Source organism: Pyxicephalus adspersus, chromosome Z, assembly GCF_032062135.1.
Source record: "Pyxicephalus adspersus chromosome Z, UCB_Pads_2.0, whole genome shotgun sequence".
Lineage (NCBI taxonomy): Eukaryota > Metazoa > Chordata > Amphibia > Anura > Pyxicephalidae > Pyxicephalus > Pyxicephalus adspersus.
Window position 1 is genome coordinate 89004677 of NC_092871.1, and position 16914 is coordinate 89021590.

A 16914-nucleotide genomic window follows, 5' to 3' on the forward strand; every position below is an offset into this window, starting at 1 on the left:
GGGGGGGGGGGAGTTGTATCTCTGGACACAACCCACCCGAGTCCCCCATCAGGCTCAGACCTGTGATGGGAGATGGGTTCTGGCATCATGTAGTCACTCTGCGGGAAGTTTCTTCTGCTTTGAATGACATCCGGTTCCCCACGCATGCACGGTCCAGAGCCGGTAAATTTAGTGGTCGGTGGGTCAGAAAAGGTTGGAAACCACTGGTCTACAGCATGTAGAATGGAAGCCACAAATTGTAAGAGTTCTGTCATTTATAAACAAGCAATTTCAAATGTAAGGATTGTGTGAAATGCGTGAGTATATGTAAGATTCTTTTGTAAGCTTAGACTAAAAGTCTTATCAGTTATAAAAGACACTATATGGCAAATAATGGGGTTCAGGTGTTCCCAGTAAAGGGTGCTGTTAATACATAAAACATAAGGCTTTACTAAGCCCTGGCCAACTGACCACCAAACCTCCTATATGACCAAATGTTGGTACACCCCTTTACAAATGGGGTTCAGGTGTCCCCAGTGAAGGGTCCTGGTATACCCCTTCATACAAAGACAATTGTGCTCCTCCAGCCTTGTGGTCACAGTTTGGTGAAGACCCTCTTCTGTTCCCCCATGACTGTACCCCGGGGTACAAAGCCCCCTTCATAAAGACATGGGGTCACCAGTTTGGTGTGGAGGAACTTGAATGTCCTGCACAGAGCCCTGACCCCGACCCTACTGAACACCTTTGGGATGAATTGTAATAGTGAGCCAGGTCTTCCCACCCAACATCAGCACCTGACCTCACCAATGGGGACAATTCCCACAGATACAACCCAAAATCTTGTTAAAACCAATCCAGAAGAGCCGAAAGTGGAATATCATGACAATACCAAATATTAAACCGCTACAGCAGGTAAAAAAAAAGTCGAGATTTAGTTTTTGGTCTAAAATTTTTTTTACACTCTGCCTGCTGTTCACATCAGCAGAAAAAAAGTTCAAAGGTGCAAAAGTGTAAACGGATCTGTATCTTTGACCTATGATCCATATAGGAATTCCCAAATTTTTGGTTTATTTTATTCCTCAGTCTTGCACAGTTGTAGTGACTCCTCTTCTGACTGACATTGCTTCCTCGGACTTACTGCACATTGTGAGCTTCTTACAATATGCATTTGAAGCTGCAGCAAGTCGGATAGAGCCTGCCCCATTTCCTAGGTAAAGGATGACCAGCATCATCTAGCCCCTCCCTCCTTAGCATGCCCCACCCCTTTCATTCATTTAATCAATCATGTATGCAAATGCAGCCTGCATAGGACCTCCCACTTCAGTCTGCATTGCACAGAGTGCCACAAAGACCCATCGATGACATCACTGGGTATAAAATAAGTCATGTTAAAAATATCCGCCCCTTCACCACAATATATTCTCCAAAATACCTAGTAGTGTGGGAAAAAAAACAGATTCACTAACGCATCAGATTCAAATAATCTTTATTGGCACTGGAAGAATAGAACAAGGTCAGATCAGAGAAAACAATTAAACTAAACAACATAAACATATTTTAAACACAAATCAGCACTTGTTTAGTTAGACCGGAACTCTAATAATAAAAAACAAAAACAAAAACAAAAAGTGTCCCCTATGAGCTGTTATAAATCTCGTCAATATAAGTTACAGCAAAAGACTACCGTTTAGAAACAAAATATTAACACTTTTTAAACTTGGAGAAATCTGAAAGCCACAACGCATGGCGGTAATGAGTAAATATGTGTCAAATAATAATAAACAATACTAGAACCAGGACTAATACTGACTTGTTTTTTTATTTCAACTTTTTGCTTTTTTAATTTGTTGTTTATCATAGTTTCATTTATTCTATTTTTTTGTTTTCTTCCTGGAGGCCATTTTGCCTTTTTTTTTTGTTTCCTCTCTAATATTTACTAAACTGTGCATAGCTAGAAAAAAAATACTTATTGCATCAAATGTCAGGAAAATATAATATATATAATACTGGTGGAGGGAGGAGAAGGAGAATGCCAGCATGGGACTTGAACCACCAAGGTTTGACGTTCATACAGATGCTATCCAGCAGCAATGGAGATTTTTTTTTTTGGGGGGGGAGGGGTGGGTGTCGATTTGCTTCCTTGATTTCTTTCAGCTTGCACAGCTTACATGAGGATGGAGAGTTTAAAGGACAGGTTCCCCTAACAAAAAAAGGGACATTCCCAGCTCCCCCTACTTTACAAAAAAGACCACCCACCCGCCATGTCTCCTTTAATGGCCAACCACAGCCTTGCTGGAGATATCCAACCAGAAATCCAGAAGCTGCTCATGCCGTAAATTCCCATGCACTTTATTCCAATGGTAGGCATACCTGCCATCAAGCCTATAGGAATTCCCCGGGTAGATGGGGGTACATACCCCACCGAAGGCAGCTTTCTTTTTCCAGCCATTGCTTAGTATCCCCATACTAAGCACCTCAAAAACGAAGCCACAAAGCCAACTTTGCTCCCCATCGACGAGACGTATACAGGGGTATAGGAGTCCATAAAAGAGCCTTGAAGCATTTCACATTGCAAATGTTGCAAAATGCATCAAGACTTCAATGTATGCCTATACCCCAGTATAAGTCTCTTCTAAAGTGAGCAAGGTTGGCTGTGTGGTTTTCTTTTTGGTCTTATATTTGAATATGGGCGGTTACAGCCTGGGCAGCAACATACAAGATGTATCACCCCATGTTGGGATCTGTGTTGGGGTCAGCTTAGAATACCCTTGAGGGGTTAGGATACCTGAGGGCTTAGTATTTACCCTAAGGTGAACCTGTCCTTTAGGCACACACCATTGCCTCGGCCAATCATGGGACAGTGTCTATACTAAGCCCACCTCACCCCCCTCCCTGCACCTTCTTCCTCTGCTGCAGCCCCCAACAAGGTACCAGCCCCATCCAAGTGGCCTCAGCACATCATGAGACTGGTCACAGCAGAGTATCATGGGAGGTGGTCAAATGCTCCCCCATATCCGGAAGCACTGGATATTTTGCAATAACTGCCACATTGGTAGAAGCTTTGCACAGGTGAGTGGTAATAGGTCAAGAAGGAGTGGTGGTGGTGGGGGGTGTGTGTACACAGACACTCTTTTTGCCTCCAATGGGCAAGGTGGGGTCTATGAGCCTCTTAAAATGTTCTAGAGCAGTTCTCATAGAGCCCCTTAAAGGGCTCAAAGACCCCACAACACGTCGTAACATGCATCATGGGAGCAATATAAACCTTTTAACAAGTGAGTCCAAGGGACCTCTGGGTATTGCATTGAATGCAAAATAAAATCAGCCTCATCTAGCAAAAGCAAATATCTTGGAGCTGCAAAAAAAAGCCCCTCAAAGCAATCAAGAAGGCCAAGGACCTTCGCATATGGCACGGTACGGCACACGCCGTCTGAGGCACAACTGGTCATCTGATATGTAAGGTCAGCTCCACGTATGAACCTATAACAGCTGCTTCTAGATATTTCTCAACAGAACGTTTTTGTTTAAAAAAAAAATAGTAGAAAACGTATACATAGATATAACTGATCACACAACCCGTGCGATATGACTTTTCTATTCCCTACACAAAATGTGAAAACCCCTTCCGAGGATTCCTGTATATAAACGATGGTAAAAAACCCAATGGAATGTATGGCAAAATCGAGGAGACTATACAGTTCCATTAATCCAGTGCAAGCAACAGACAAAAAAAATCATTTCCTAAAAATGGGGCCGATAAAAATATAGAAGGCATCTCCATTGTTATAATAATAGAAAATGGGGGAAGGAATGGGGGAGTAATTAAGGCATTTCAAGGCCATTGGAATCTTCAGAACTGCTGGAGAAACATAAAGCACTTTCAGTAGCTGCCGGAACCAGAAATCATGGGGTTGGGTTTGGTGGGCCTGGGAGAACTTTGGGCAGCCTACAGACCTACGGATTGTACTGCATTAAACTCTGACTCAATAGTGGTCCAGAAATTCCAGCTGAGCCGCGGAAAGAAGGGAGGCGACATTGGAATATGTACAGGGATTTGCGTTTTACATGGCTTCAAATTCGTCTATGCGCTGCTTGGTGTTTCCTTGACGGATCTGGCGAAGCGTCTTGTACTTATCCCTGCCGGCGCGCACGTTTTCGGCGTGCAGGAGGTCGTTGGCCGTCTTCTTGGTGTCATCTCTGGCGTTTGCCAATTCAGAGCTCAAGAGCTGGATAAAAATAAAAAAAAATGTTCTTTTTCAATGATCATGGTTGCCACAAATATTATTTCTATAGAACAAATAGAACTTTCCTATTGGCTAAAAGCATTTAATGCAAATGTTTTGGAGGAGTTGTTTTGCCCACTTTTGTTCATACATTTCTGAGGTTAGCCCAGCTTTGCCACACAGTCAGATAAATAATGCCACTTACAGGGTCTGCTGCATTTCTCTGTAGAGCAACAATCAGACAAAGAAAGCAGCAGGACTGGGAGCCAATCATATGTGCTACATGCACATCTGTTGACAAGGAACATGCTAATAGGAGAAGAGGTGAAGAGAGGGATGGCTTTATAGTCTTCAGCTGCTCTTTCATTGTCCAATCATCAGGCTGAGTGGAAGGACACCAAACACCATTGTATTCCTGAACCTTATTTGTTGACATCAACCTGGCTGTGGTGTTGGACCAACTGGCAGAGGCGAGTGTATCCAAAGATTGGATGGGGAGAAAAAGGAATGCTTTGGCATGTAAATTTTGCAGGTATCCATTTCATCTGTGTGTTTAGCAGTTTGCCTGGAATTCAGGAATTTGCCTATCAAATGTACAATAGCCGGAAAAAGTTTAGGCTCTCCAGGCTTAACAAATAACAAGAGGTTGCACTGGACCATAGTAGAGAGCCCACTGCTTTCAAAGACTGCAGCAGTGGATTTCATGCATGCTATGGGGCTGAAATAGGATGATCCATTAAGTATGCACAGAGTCGGGCTGAGTACACAAATGGAATTTTAGTGCAGTGGTTGCAGTGTTGTCAGCTCAAACAGGAAGTCAGTAGTTCACTAGATGTCCTGTAGACCACCGGGCATTTTTGTGCAATTACATTCGTTTTACAGAGATATAACACGGAGAAAGTTACCTTTAAAGCATGTGAAATATTTTTTTTTCTGCCCAGAGATATACTATACAAAGATTTACCTGTAGATGTTTCTGGACCCTTTCGTTTTTCTCCGCCTCCGTGGTACGATCCTCCTCACTTCTGTCCTTAATCATGGCTTCCGCCTTCAGATCTGCGCTGGCCTCTGCGCCGTTCTCATCCTGATCATCGTCGTGTTCGTTCTCTGCGTGTACCGGCTCCTGGACGTGAGGGGTGCTCATCACGATCTTCAGCTCCTCCTTGGTCTTCTCCAGGTCGACCTGCACGGTCTGGGCCTACAGAAGATGGGACAAATATATTCAATACTAGGAACGGTCACACCTACATCATTGCCAGCCTAAATCTTCGCTTCATTCCAAATTTTTAGCACATTAAAGGGAATTGAGAAAATGAGAGCCGGGTGGAGCCACATGGACCAATGCATCATGGTGACCTCATCCATGCCGCCTGTAGCCTCTGAGTGTTTATGACTTTTTTTTTTTGGTTGATTTTTTAAAAGCCGTTAGTATGGGTGGGGAGGAATGATGGAAGATCCCCATTTTGGGATACCAGTGCCTCTGCCATCCGTACCTTCTGTTGCCATTCCACAGCTTCCATTTCTTTCTTCTTCCGGGCTAGTTCCAGATGACTGATGGTGCTTGTCAATTCAGCCAATTCTGAAGCCTGGGGAAAAAAATGATCATTAGTATGGATAACATTAATGGAGAACTCTAATCATCTCCCTGCAAGACTGTTCTTAGTTTCACATCGATGGGCACCTCTGACAACCCCAATGGGAACAATGCCTTCTGTGTGCATTAGCATCTGGCCAAAAACTGTGCAGGCAACAGTGCCGGAAGCATTTTAACATTTGAAAATGCAATTGCTACAGAACATCAAACCTCATTTCTATTGTTATGCTCCTAAGTCCTATATATATATTCTGCTATGATGTACGTGATAAACAAATTTTGACACTATTTCTGGTGCTGATCCCTATCTGCAGTTCCACTCTTCGCCACCACATGGTGCTGTTCTATCAGTCTGAATGCTGCCCATTGTCATTGGACTGCAGTTGATTTCTGCAACACATACTAATGCAACACAATGGATGAAAAAAAAAAAAGCACAGAAGCTTTTTTTTCAATGTGGTAGGTGTTCTGCGGTGTGCAGCAGTGTATTAAATTCTGCCTCAAAAGAAATTAGGGTGACCCCATAACTTATACAGACGGATTGGGGAAGGGGGAGGCATAAGGGCAGGGTATCAAAGCTGTGCTGCTTACCAGTTGCTCCTGGTTCTTCTGCTGGTCTTGTGATTGTTTCAGAAGCGCCTCCTTGGCCTCTTCGGCTGCCTGACGCTCTCTTGCAAGTCTTTCAGCCTCCTCTTGAGCTCTTCTTCTTTCCTCCTCCAATTCCAGGGCTTTTCTGGTCTGCTCCTCCAACTCTGCACAAGAGGAAATACAGCCATTCAGAAGCAAATCCAGAAACAATCCTTCAAAATTCTAAATTCTCAGATGTGCTTTAACATAATAAAAATCCCCGGTGATCCTGTCATGAAGGTTCTGATTCAGGCACTTCATGTTATAGGGTGACAACTTTCGGCCTTATTCAGAAATTTACAGAATATTCACCCCTCTGTCAGCTCATTGTCGCTGTTGGTGTTCCCGGAGAACAGAAGTATAATCTCCGCAAAAGGTGAAGGAAAACCTCCAATGGGACTTCTAATAAAAACTATGTTCATTTTGGGGAGATTTCGTCTCATTTCCTGTTTTATTTTCAGAACAGACAATAAGGGAATCCTTCCTAGTGGGGGGCAAGCAGCAAGAAATTTAAGTCTTTCAGCCAAATAGAAGAGAGCAGATACCTTCTTGGGCTTTCCTGGTTTGCTCCTCGATCTGTCGTAGCCTCTCCATCAGCTCCTCCTTCTCACGTTCGATCTTTTCCTTCTCTTTCTCAGCAAATTCTCTCTTCTTCTTCTCATTTTCCAGCAGAGCTCTAGAGAAGGGGAAGATGGAACCATAAGAACCAAAACCCAACCCAATCCATGGAAGATTGGCAGTGGGAGGAAAGCAAGAGGGCACAAAGTGCAACGGTCACTAAAATAAAAACTTGGAACACCAAAAATACATCCCTCCGATTGGCTTTCCCTCAATTCAGGCGGCCCTCTGATTGGCCTCCCCTCAATTCAGGCCCCCCTCCGATTGGCCTCCCCCCTTCCGTTCAGTCCGCCTTCCGATTGGCCCTTTTCTTCTGTCCAGTCCGTCCTCCGATTGGCCCTTTTCTTCTGTCCAGTCCGTCCTCCGATTGGCCTCCCCCTTCCATTCAGTCCGTCCCCGATTGGCCTCACCCTTCCATTCAGTATGGCCTCCCCCTTTCCTTCACTTAGCCCCCAATTGGCCTCCCCCCTTGCGTTCAGGACGCTCTCCGATTGGCCTCCCCGCAATTCAGGACGCCCACTGATTGGCTTCCTCCTCTCCATTCAGTGCGCCCTGCGATTTGCCTCCCCACTCCCAGCCTCCCCGTCAGTCTTGCACAGCCGTACCAGCTCCACTCCTGGACTGAAATTTCTTCCTCCAATTTTACGGCGCACAGCAAATGTTTCACAATGTATAATAGAATCTGCAGCAACTCGGTCAAAACCGGCCTCCTTCACTGGCTGGAGGACATCCAGCCCCCTTCTCTCCATCAGACTCTAAGTAACTGAAACTTCAACATTGCTGTTACCTCTCCATCTGTTTCTGGTGCTTCTCTTCCCTTGCCTGGGCCTTCATTTGCTGCACTTCGATGGTGTCTGGTTTCCTGCGGCGCATGTACAGCTCATGATTGCCCATGCACAGTGCCAGGATTCTCTTGTTGATGCGCAATCGAGGGGCATAGAACACAAAGTCCTGAAATAACAACATGAATCAAGATAAAGTGACTAAAAAATGCAGAAATATAAAAAGAACAGAACCAACCATCATCAAGCCATAAGTGCTACGCGGCAACTCACCACAAGGGGCAGACAACCACTACGACAGTTCTGCTGGTTAGTAATAGGTAGGCGGGGCCAATCAATGCCTATTTTGGGTTTGACTTTGTAAAAAACTAAAAATGGATTTGGAACCTCCAAATGCATAAAGATATGTTTATATTTCAAATTACAAAGTAAATTATTTCAAATGGGCTATTCATTAATTTTTCATTAAAGTCCCCATGAAAAAATTTCAACATGTCACATTATATTGCAACAATGTAATTCATATCATTATCATTTCTTACCAGTGAGCTGCATGGGGGGGTTATGGTGGCCACATGTAACCCCTGGTAGATGAACCACAAGGGCCATGGGGGTGGGGAACCTAATTAGTAGTGAAATGACCACAATAATTTATCACCGTTAGGCATATATATGTTCATGTCACACAAACACTCACTGGAGCCTTCTTGTCAATGGGTTTGATAACAAATTTCTTGTCGTTGAAGGAGATATTCCTTATTTCACTCCATGGGAAACCAATCTTAGGAGTCAATCTGGAAAAGATAAAAAAAAAAAAAAAAGATTTGGTTATCATCATCATTGGGTTCTCATTCGGTAACTTTGAAGAAAACCTTAATACAAACGACATAAAAATCCCATTAATTTACAGAAACCATTTCATGGTGGCAACAAAATGTTTCTACAGAATTTTATTTTTACAATTGGGATGTGCAAGTCTGCCCTCTAGTGTACTTCACACTGCACTACAGCACGATTTCATAGCAATAGGATTTAGACTTTCATATCATGAGAGATGTTTCTCGAAGTTACAAAAGTAAAACATTTAAAGTTGACCTGTACTAAAAAAAAATAAAAATGAACATTCATTTTTGAGGGCACTTTAATACCCTGAAAAATACTCTCAATACACTGAAAAATCTACCATTGGAAAATCCTTCTCAATGATAACAATGCATGTCCTATGCCTGGTGACACAGGTGACATCCTGTGCCGAGGCACTCCTGTTCTGTATCCTCATAGCTGTATATCAGGTGACTTCCTGTGCCTAGGCACCTCATAGCTATATATCAGGTGACTTCCTGTGCCTAGGCACTGCTGTTCTGTATTCTCATAGCTATATATCAGGTGACTTCCGGTGCCTAGACACTCCTGTTCTGTACCCCCATAGCTGTATATCTACTGTATGAGATCACTGCTACCTTTGTTGGCATGACCAGATTTGGTGTTGTCAACACTGTACCTCCTTGATGAAGGGGAAGCTGTAACCGAGGATCTGCTGTGCAAGTAACTCCTAGCTTCTGCTTTATCTTTCTGTGATCTGAGCTTCCTCTACCAGTCATCAGGGGGCAGCACTGACATAAGAAAGCCCTGCTTATCCACCATGGTGGCCAGCTCCATAAACATATTGCAGAACAAGGCATGAAAAGTCAATATTGGGGAGAGGAGAGATCACTTGCAAGGAGATCACAGGCAATACTAAGGACTAGTCGTTATCCTACAACTCGCCTTTTAGCACAGCTTTTACAGTACAGGTCCTCTTTATTAAAAAATAGGTCTCCCCCCTACCTACAATATTTTCCCCAGCCAATCCCGAGGGTGGCAGATAGTGTATTTTTTTATTCCAATAGCTCTCTCCCATTTAAGATTCAAAGCCCCTGCACAGGCAGGAGTATGACAAGTACGCCAATTTCTGTGTTTGAAGATGTTTTATGATTTTTGCGGTATTAAAGTTTTCTGAAGCCCCGGGACATAGTCTTGTAGTAACCTTACTGTTGTGCTTTGTTACTAATAAACACCGTGATTGAAGAAGGAGGAAAGGGGAGGAGGGGGATCAGCCGCCGACCGTGTGAAATAATTACCTGTCATTCTGTTCATAAATATTCAGCCCCAAGGCATCCACTCCGAGCCAAAGTTCAGATCCTTTCTTATTCTTGATGCTGAAGTAGTTTACTCCATACATCTCCAGATCCTGAGCGATCTTCAGGTATTCGAGAATGGAGTCCTCCCTGCACAACACAAAAATTCATTAACAGATAATAAAAGCAGAACATCTCTAAAAAGATCCCAGAGAAACAAAAAGAAAGATTTGGGCAAAAAACATTGCTGCCACGCTCAAGATTTTTCTGGATTCCTGCACCCAATTTTTGACAAATACAAAAACTCAATCCCTTGGGGAATTTTACCAATGACACCAAAATAAAGGGGTAAATAAAGGATTAATAATGGGTTATATAGGAACACAATACCCCTTAGGATGCTTCAGCTGACATCACCATGTTTCATTCATCTGCAAATCCAATTCATCAAAAGAGGATACAAAAGTAACAATGTATACGTTTGTATTTCTGATACATTTGTATCTCCTTCTGGGCCAATGTTTTTACAGCTGTAAAAGCTGCTCAATACATGAAGCAACTTTTGCTGTCATTCTGACAGATAGGAATTACCTGCAAATAGGTGGAAACTACTTCTCATATACACGGAGGATTAAATGAAGTCTTAGAGAACTTGAATATATTGTATAAATGACTGCACTCTTTTTGCTATGGCAAACACAGGACACATAACCCACCAGCTTTGTTGGCACCCTTGCATGCTCCTAGGCACCAGGATAGTCAATGAGTGCCTATCAGCATCAAGGTACTAGTGTTCAGAAAGGTGGGCTCATATGGAGGGCATGCCTGGCAAGGAGGCTGCAGCCTTGTTGCCCCCTTGGTATGGAAATGTTGGGTTTGCAGAAGAAAACAAAACCCAACAGCCAGGCACATTTTATGCACAGACAATTTGAGTAAATGTCTGATTAATATGCAGAGAATGCAACAGAAACCTTTTTTAACAATTTTATAAAAAAAGATGAAAGTTACCCCAAAAATGTTTGGAAGATTGCCCATGGATTCCTGTTCTAGCCAAACCTCTTTACCTTCCACAAAAGCTGGTGACCAGCAGGTTACATCAAACCGACCAACATATAGTTCTGTGTTAAGTTTTATTACCTCAACATGCCTCTGTGTTCTTCATGCCAAATGTGGATTCTGTCCTCCCATTGGTCCTTGGTGAGCTTATGCTGCTCCAGAACTCTAGAAACGAGCACAAAGGTAGAGTTATTAAATATCACGGACCATATCTGGATGAAAAAGTCAAACTTTGAAGATTTGAAAAAGTCCAATGTACAATTTATTTTAGAGATATCAGGTAATTTATGGAAATTGATAAGTCAACGTGTTATGTGAGTTTAGAAGTTCCTCTTCATCAGTGCTTTTGTAATGAGAGAGAAGAATATATAGAAAACTGGAGAAAAGAGGAATCTTATGAGAAATTTTGGTCCTGGTTAGAAGATCTACCCATGAGGCATTAGAACACCCCAACCAAAGCCCATGGACTTTTCACACACCAGTCTTTGTAAGAAAAGCTTGGCCATATAATGTACCTACATCTAATGTATCAATCACACCTGGTCTTCTGGATATCAAATATACTTCTATGCAATAGCCAAGCTCTGGTCTATCAAGCTACCTTGTGCCATGCATGCACACAGTGACCTCTGCCAGGTATACCAGCTGCCATTTGTATTTTATCTAAGAATTTAGCACAATTTTATCATCATGAAAGCTGCATCAACACCCCAGCATGTTAGAAGGAAGATACCCCAATAAATTATTTGTTCTCATACCTCTGAGGAAGGAGTTTGTCCTGCGACAGGTATCCTGCCTTTTGGGCATCCTTGTTATAATCTCCATATTTGGCCTGCACGGCGTAGGAGGCCAGGAGCACGGCGGTCTCAGGAGGGCAGTAAATGTCATCGTTCAGGATCCCTTCTTTCACTTGCAGGAAGAAGAGCCTCTGGGTGATATCCTGGATCAGTTCCTCAGAGACATCCTCTGGATAGAACTTGGCACGAAACTTGAACAGCAGCGGGGTATCCTTCCGCACATCCTGAGCGGTCACCTGTGTGAAGAACATACTGCGGTCAGCCATGGCACTTTTCATACGAAAAAGGAACTGGGAGCAGCTCATTACTCTACATGGGTCCCGTAGCTTTAGTCAAAATTTACATTTTCAAGAATAATAAACCTTTTAATATAAAAAGTCATCCTTGAACTACAGTCATTGACTTTGTCTAAATCAGAATCAGTGTTCTCCCCAGTCCTTTTGTAGCCGGCTGCACCACCCGGCACTTTTTGGTAACCACCCTGCTGTTTTAAGAGGTTACTGAAAAGTTGGGTCACAATACAGAGGACACCGACAACTTCTTCCCGCCAAGCATACAAAAATATCTGTAGAATACTGACGATGATATTAACAATCTGTTGCAGGTAAGAAGAAGAGTTTCCTTTGTCTCCATCCACCCACCAGTGCTCAGACTGCAACATTGTAACATTGATACAACATGGTAACTTTGTAGTAAACTACAAGGTGAGAGGCTACAGTGGACCATTGTGAGGACTACAAATGACCTTTGTGTGCAAGGTTATGTTCAACATCTCAGACCAGGCAGTAGATGATGGCCCCAGGGGATGTTTCATAGTTTGAACCTCAGGAATACTGCAAAACCACTGCATTAGAGTGATGATGTGGACTTTGAACAAAGCAGGCTCTATTCTTCTGAAGAAAAGCAGATGCTGGAAATACCAGGAAAAAGTAATACCCGGAAATGTTCCACTGACAACCTGGGCTAGGCCAACTCTTCCTAACAATAATATTCATCCAGATTGAACTTTTCAGCCTGGAGTGACTTTTTATTAAAACATGCAGATTTTTTTTTTATCAAAATACTGTGTATGTTAAGAAATTTTTAATCATGGAGGAACGGATCACTTTGCTGTGCCAAAATGTGCCATATTTGGCATGTTGCATTCCTAGGTAAAATTAGGTTATAAAAACTACTCTCCAGCTAGAGTGTTCATGATCACCGTGTCAGTTCGGGATTGTATTCAATGGATTTGTCAACAGTTGTCACTGCACATCATTCTAGGTGCATTCCATGCGAATAATGAATAGAAAAACTTCTCTCAAGAAGTCCAAAATCAGTGAAAGGAGCTTCCAAAATCCCCAAGAGCCATCCAAGGTCAATTCCACCTTTACAAACCATAAAAAATGTAAATAGTACATAGACCCACTTCCAAATTTTTCTATTTCTTATTGTGGTCATCATGTATGTATTGGAGCTGTCATAGTTTTGCCACCAACTGCTCACAATATATTGTACCAATCATATTCTATGTCAGGGGTGGGCAAACTTTATAAGTCAGGGGCCACATAATAAAGGGGCTGGGCCCATGGGAGAGCGGGCGGGGTTATGCCATCATGAAGCCACTGAACGTGACGTCATAATGGCAATACCCCGCCCACTCCCCCATCGCAGATCTAAGCCTGTGGTGGGAGAGTGGGCGGGTTGTGTGAAAAGACCCAGCCGCCCACCTCCAAGAGCCGGGACGTGTTCTGCGGCTCTGGCCAGTGTGCCCCCCCAAGCTGGGTCCTTCTCCTGACCCTGCTCGGGGTGGCACAGGTCAGAGCCGCGAAACACCCAAAAGGGCCAGAGAAATCACCGTATTGGGCCGTATTCGTAGTATCCGTAGTTTACTCATGCCTGGTCTATGTCTTTCTTTTTTTTGGTGGAAGCCAATAAACCTTCAGTTAGTTTTTATCTGTATGGGAGAAAAATACTTAAAAAAAAAAAAAAAAAAAAAATTGGGCTTAATCCACTAAAGCTCTTCAAAACTGGTACCCTACTCTTGCAAGGTGCTAGCCATCATGTTGCCATATTGCTTAAACCGGATCATCATGAATATTCCCTTTACCTTCTTGTTGAGCTTAAGCCATGTGGAAAAACCCTTTGTGTCTTGGTATTGTAACCCAAAGAACCAGACTTCCCGAAGGCCAATTGTTTTCACCACCTGCAAAGAAAGAAGAGATCTACATAAGTTCTGATGGTAGTACAATAGGTTGAACCCAATGTATAAAATGTTGCATCACACATGACATGAAGACAATAAAATTAAAATTCTTCCTATAGGTCAACCTCCCACATTGGTGAATGTCACGTCTGGGAAACAGCAATCTGTGTAGGGGTAGTTTAAGATTGAACACCCACAGCAAATTGTCCCTGTTGCTCTTGACATATTTAACATACAAAATGTATTATTATTATTGCAGGTTTCTTTTCTTAATTATATGGCATTATTTGGCAGTGTCCAAGTGTACATCTTCCCTGAAAGGCCATCACAAGAATCCCCCGTTACATCTTCCGTAACTTTTATATATCTAAGTTCTAATCATAAACCTACAAAAAAAAAAAAAAAAAAACTTTGGGTTGGGTGTTTGGGAATGGCAATTCTATATTATTGTCCATGAATTTGGAAGGAAGGAGAGGACAACTTCATAACCATGGTCATAGGTTTGGAACAGGATGTCCAACAAACTCATATAGATGTCATGGTTGGGTCTTCACAAACGTTTGGCCATTTATTGTACTGAATAGTAAAGCAGCAATCAGTGAATAGGAACACCAATGCAACCACCATGTCTATGGGCTGCCAAGCAGCAATATTCATTTTTCTTGTTGGGTTTAGATAACCTTTACTGACCCTAAACGGGCCATTTTGCTCATCCACATTTTTTCCTCACTCTCAAAGTAATGCCGATACCTAGGAAGGGGTAAACTACTGCAAGCAATGAAATCTGAAGCGAAGGATCTTCTGGCACGTATTCAGTTTTCATCAAACACTTGCCAGATGCAATGGAAATAAACCGGCAACTCCAAGATTGTGCTGCTATCAGTGTCAGCTGTCACCATACAAATGGCGGAAGCTGAGGCCCAACGTTCATCCAGCTGCGCACACACAGATTCCACATCCAGAATGTGATTCCAGTTACAATAGCGCTGTGTTATCTTCTTAAAAAAAGTTTCAGGGTCAAAAGGTTGCAAGAGGAAGAGTTTTGTACTGGAAAAGAACCCAAAACTCGGTCGATTTTCAGTGGAACCATTAAATTCTCCCAAATGTCAATAAAATGTAAGAAAAACAGAGTGAATAGCTGGTGGATGAGTGGGGTGAATGAGCACCATTTATTTATAAATTGGTGGTGCAAGGATCTCCTTATATACAGTCACCATTTATGCTCTGATAAAAGGGGAAGTGCTAAGCCCCCAAAAGTTGGCAGTTTTTGTGACCCATCATGTGCAATAACGATTTACTGGGCTTGAATAATATATTTGGCAAGCCCATGCTTCCCACATTCAGTGTTATGGCTTTTTTCTGACTTTCAGCCTTTGAAACTCAACAAATTCATCAATTGCGGACATCTGGAAAAGAATAGTTAAAGAAAAAGTAAAGTTGCATCTACTGATTGCCGGTTAGAGTGACAAATCTAGACCACAAGACAAATTTAGAAGCCCTTCCACGCCCTCCCAGACCAGGCAGCTTTAGGGGAATTTGGCAAGCTGGCAGTACAAATAATAAATCACATTCGTCATCATGACTGCTAACAGACAACACCCAGTGCTGCGCCTGCCAACAAGAAGGCTCACAGGGTGTCTACGTCTACCTATGGATTGCTGGGAACACGTATATCAAAAGCTACTGCTGCTCTGGATGTGTTTTTGTTCCTGGAAAACTGATCTGTTAGAAAAGTTTCAAATATAAATTCGAATATAAAATTATATTTGGAAGATGGCAAACAAAACCCGGAAGATCTTGATTTGGCCAACAGTATAAAAAGGAAAAAACATATAAATAAAACCGACTCTTCGAAAACTACTAAAAAAAAAAGTAATCTCTGCAAAGGTGTATCTCAAAATAGATCTAAGGAGAATTTTGCATGTTTCACAGTGGTGATGAGGAATTATCAATAACAAGCAAAGATTGGATTAAAGAAAACAAGGCAATTGGACTAAAAGTATAAAAGCTTCTCCCTCTTCCTAGTCCCCTTCGCGATTAGTGGCCTCTCTCCTCCCAGTCCCCCTTCCCCATTGGTGGCCACTCTCTTCCTAGTCCCCCATTGGAGGACTTTCTCCTTTTCTAGTTGCCCTTCATTCCTGGCCTATCTCTCCCTCTAGTTTACCTCTATTGGTTATGAGTACTCCCTCTCTCTCTAGCACCCCCATCCCCAGTGGCGACCTCTCCCTTTAGTTGCCCCCCTACGCATTGGTGGTCTACCTCTAGCCTTCCTGTAATGGGTAACTACCTCACTAATCTGCCTCATCTGTAGCTTCCCCCTCCATTTTCCCTTTACAAATCCTAAATTTGTCTGCCCCTACCTGAAAAAAAAGCATAGAAGGAACACATTATTAGACAGCTGCTCACCTGGTCAAAGAGCTGTTTGCCGGTGGTGTTCGGCTGGATGGCAAACTCCAGCTCTGCATCCATGGTGGTCACACGTACACTGATCTGAGGGAGAGGACAAAAGAAAAGACATTGAATACGTGGAGGACATTTAGTAAGAAAAGCCACACTTCCCAGCTATATTATTCCATTCTTTAAAAGGGTGAAAAACGACAAACATGGCTTGTACTGTGTGTACATTATTTGATATTACATTAGGAGGAAAAGATCTGGTGTCCAGCAGAGAAACTGTGCAAGAGTGACAACCATTAGGTTAACATCAACCTTTATCAAAGAATCTTTGCAGCCAAACATAATGTTGGCATTACCTTCCCACATATAATGTTAACATTTGACTCACGTATACAACATATGCAAAGATTTAGATAACAGTTTATGGATTTGGTGCAGCTGTAACACGGCACGGGTTTCACATATGGATCACAAAATGTAGTTTATGGAACACATTCCCCTCCTCCACCTGCCTGGTCAGTTCTGAGCCTGGTACAGCTATC

The 16914-nt window shown here is 42.7% G+C and overlaps 1 protein-coding gene across 1 annotated transcript in view; it reads right to left on the minus strand.

Moving 5' to 3' along the window:
- Positions 1 to 1448: 1448 nt before the first annotated feature.
- MSN (moesin) overlaps positions 1449 to 16914 on the minus strand; it is a 35890-nt gene continuing 20424 nt past the window's right edge. Inside the window, exons 2-13 of the mRNA XM_072431158.1 lie at positions 16382 to 16465; positions 13880 to 13975; positions 11752 to 12026; positions 11075 to 11158; positions 9941 to 10087; positions 8518 to 8614; positions 7826 to 7989; positions 6966 to 7096; positions 6385 to 6545; positions 5693 to 5785; positions 5164 to 5397; positions 1449 to 4202 (exon numbers count right to left, since the gene is read on the minus strand). Coding sequence (XP_072287259.1) covers positions 4038 to 4202; positions 5164 to 5397; positions 5693 to 5785; positions 6385 to 6545; positions 6966 to 7096; positions 7826 to 7989; positions 8518 to 8614; positions 9941 to 10087; positions 11075 to 11158; positions 11752 to 12026; positions 13880 to 13975; positions 16382 to 16465 — 1731 coding nt within the window. The 3' untranslated portion in view covers positions 1449 to 4037. The remainder of the gene's footprint in view (positions 4203 to 5163; positions 5398 to 5692; positions 5786 to 6384; positions 6546 to 6965; positions 7097 to 7825; positions 7990 to 8517; positions 8615 to 9940; positions 10088 to 11074; positions 11159 to 11751; positions 12027 to 13879; positions 13976 to 16381; positions 16466 to 16914) is intronic.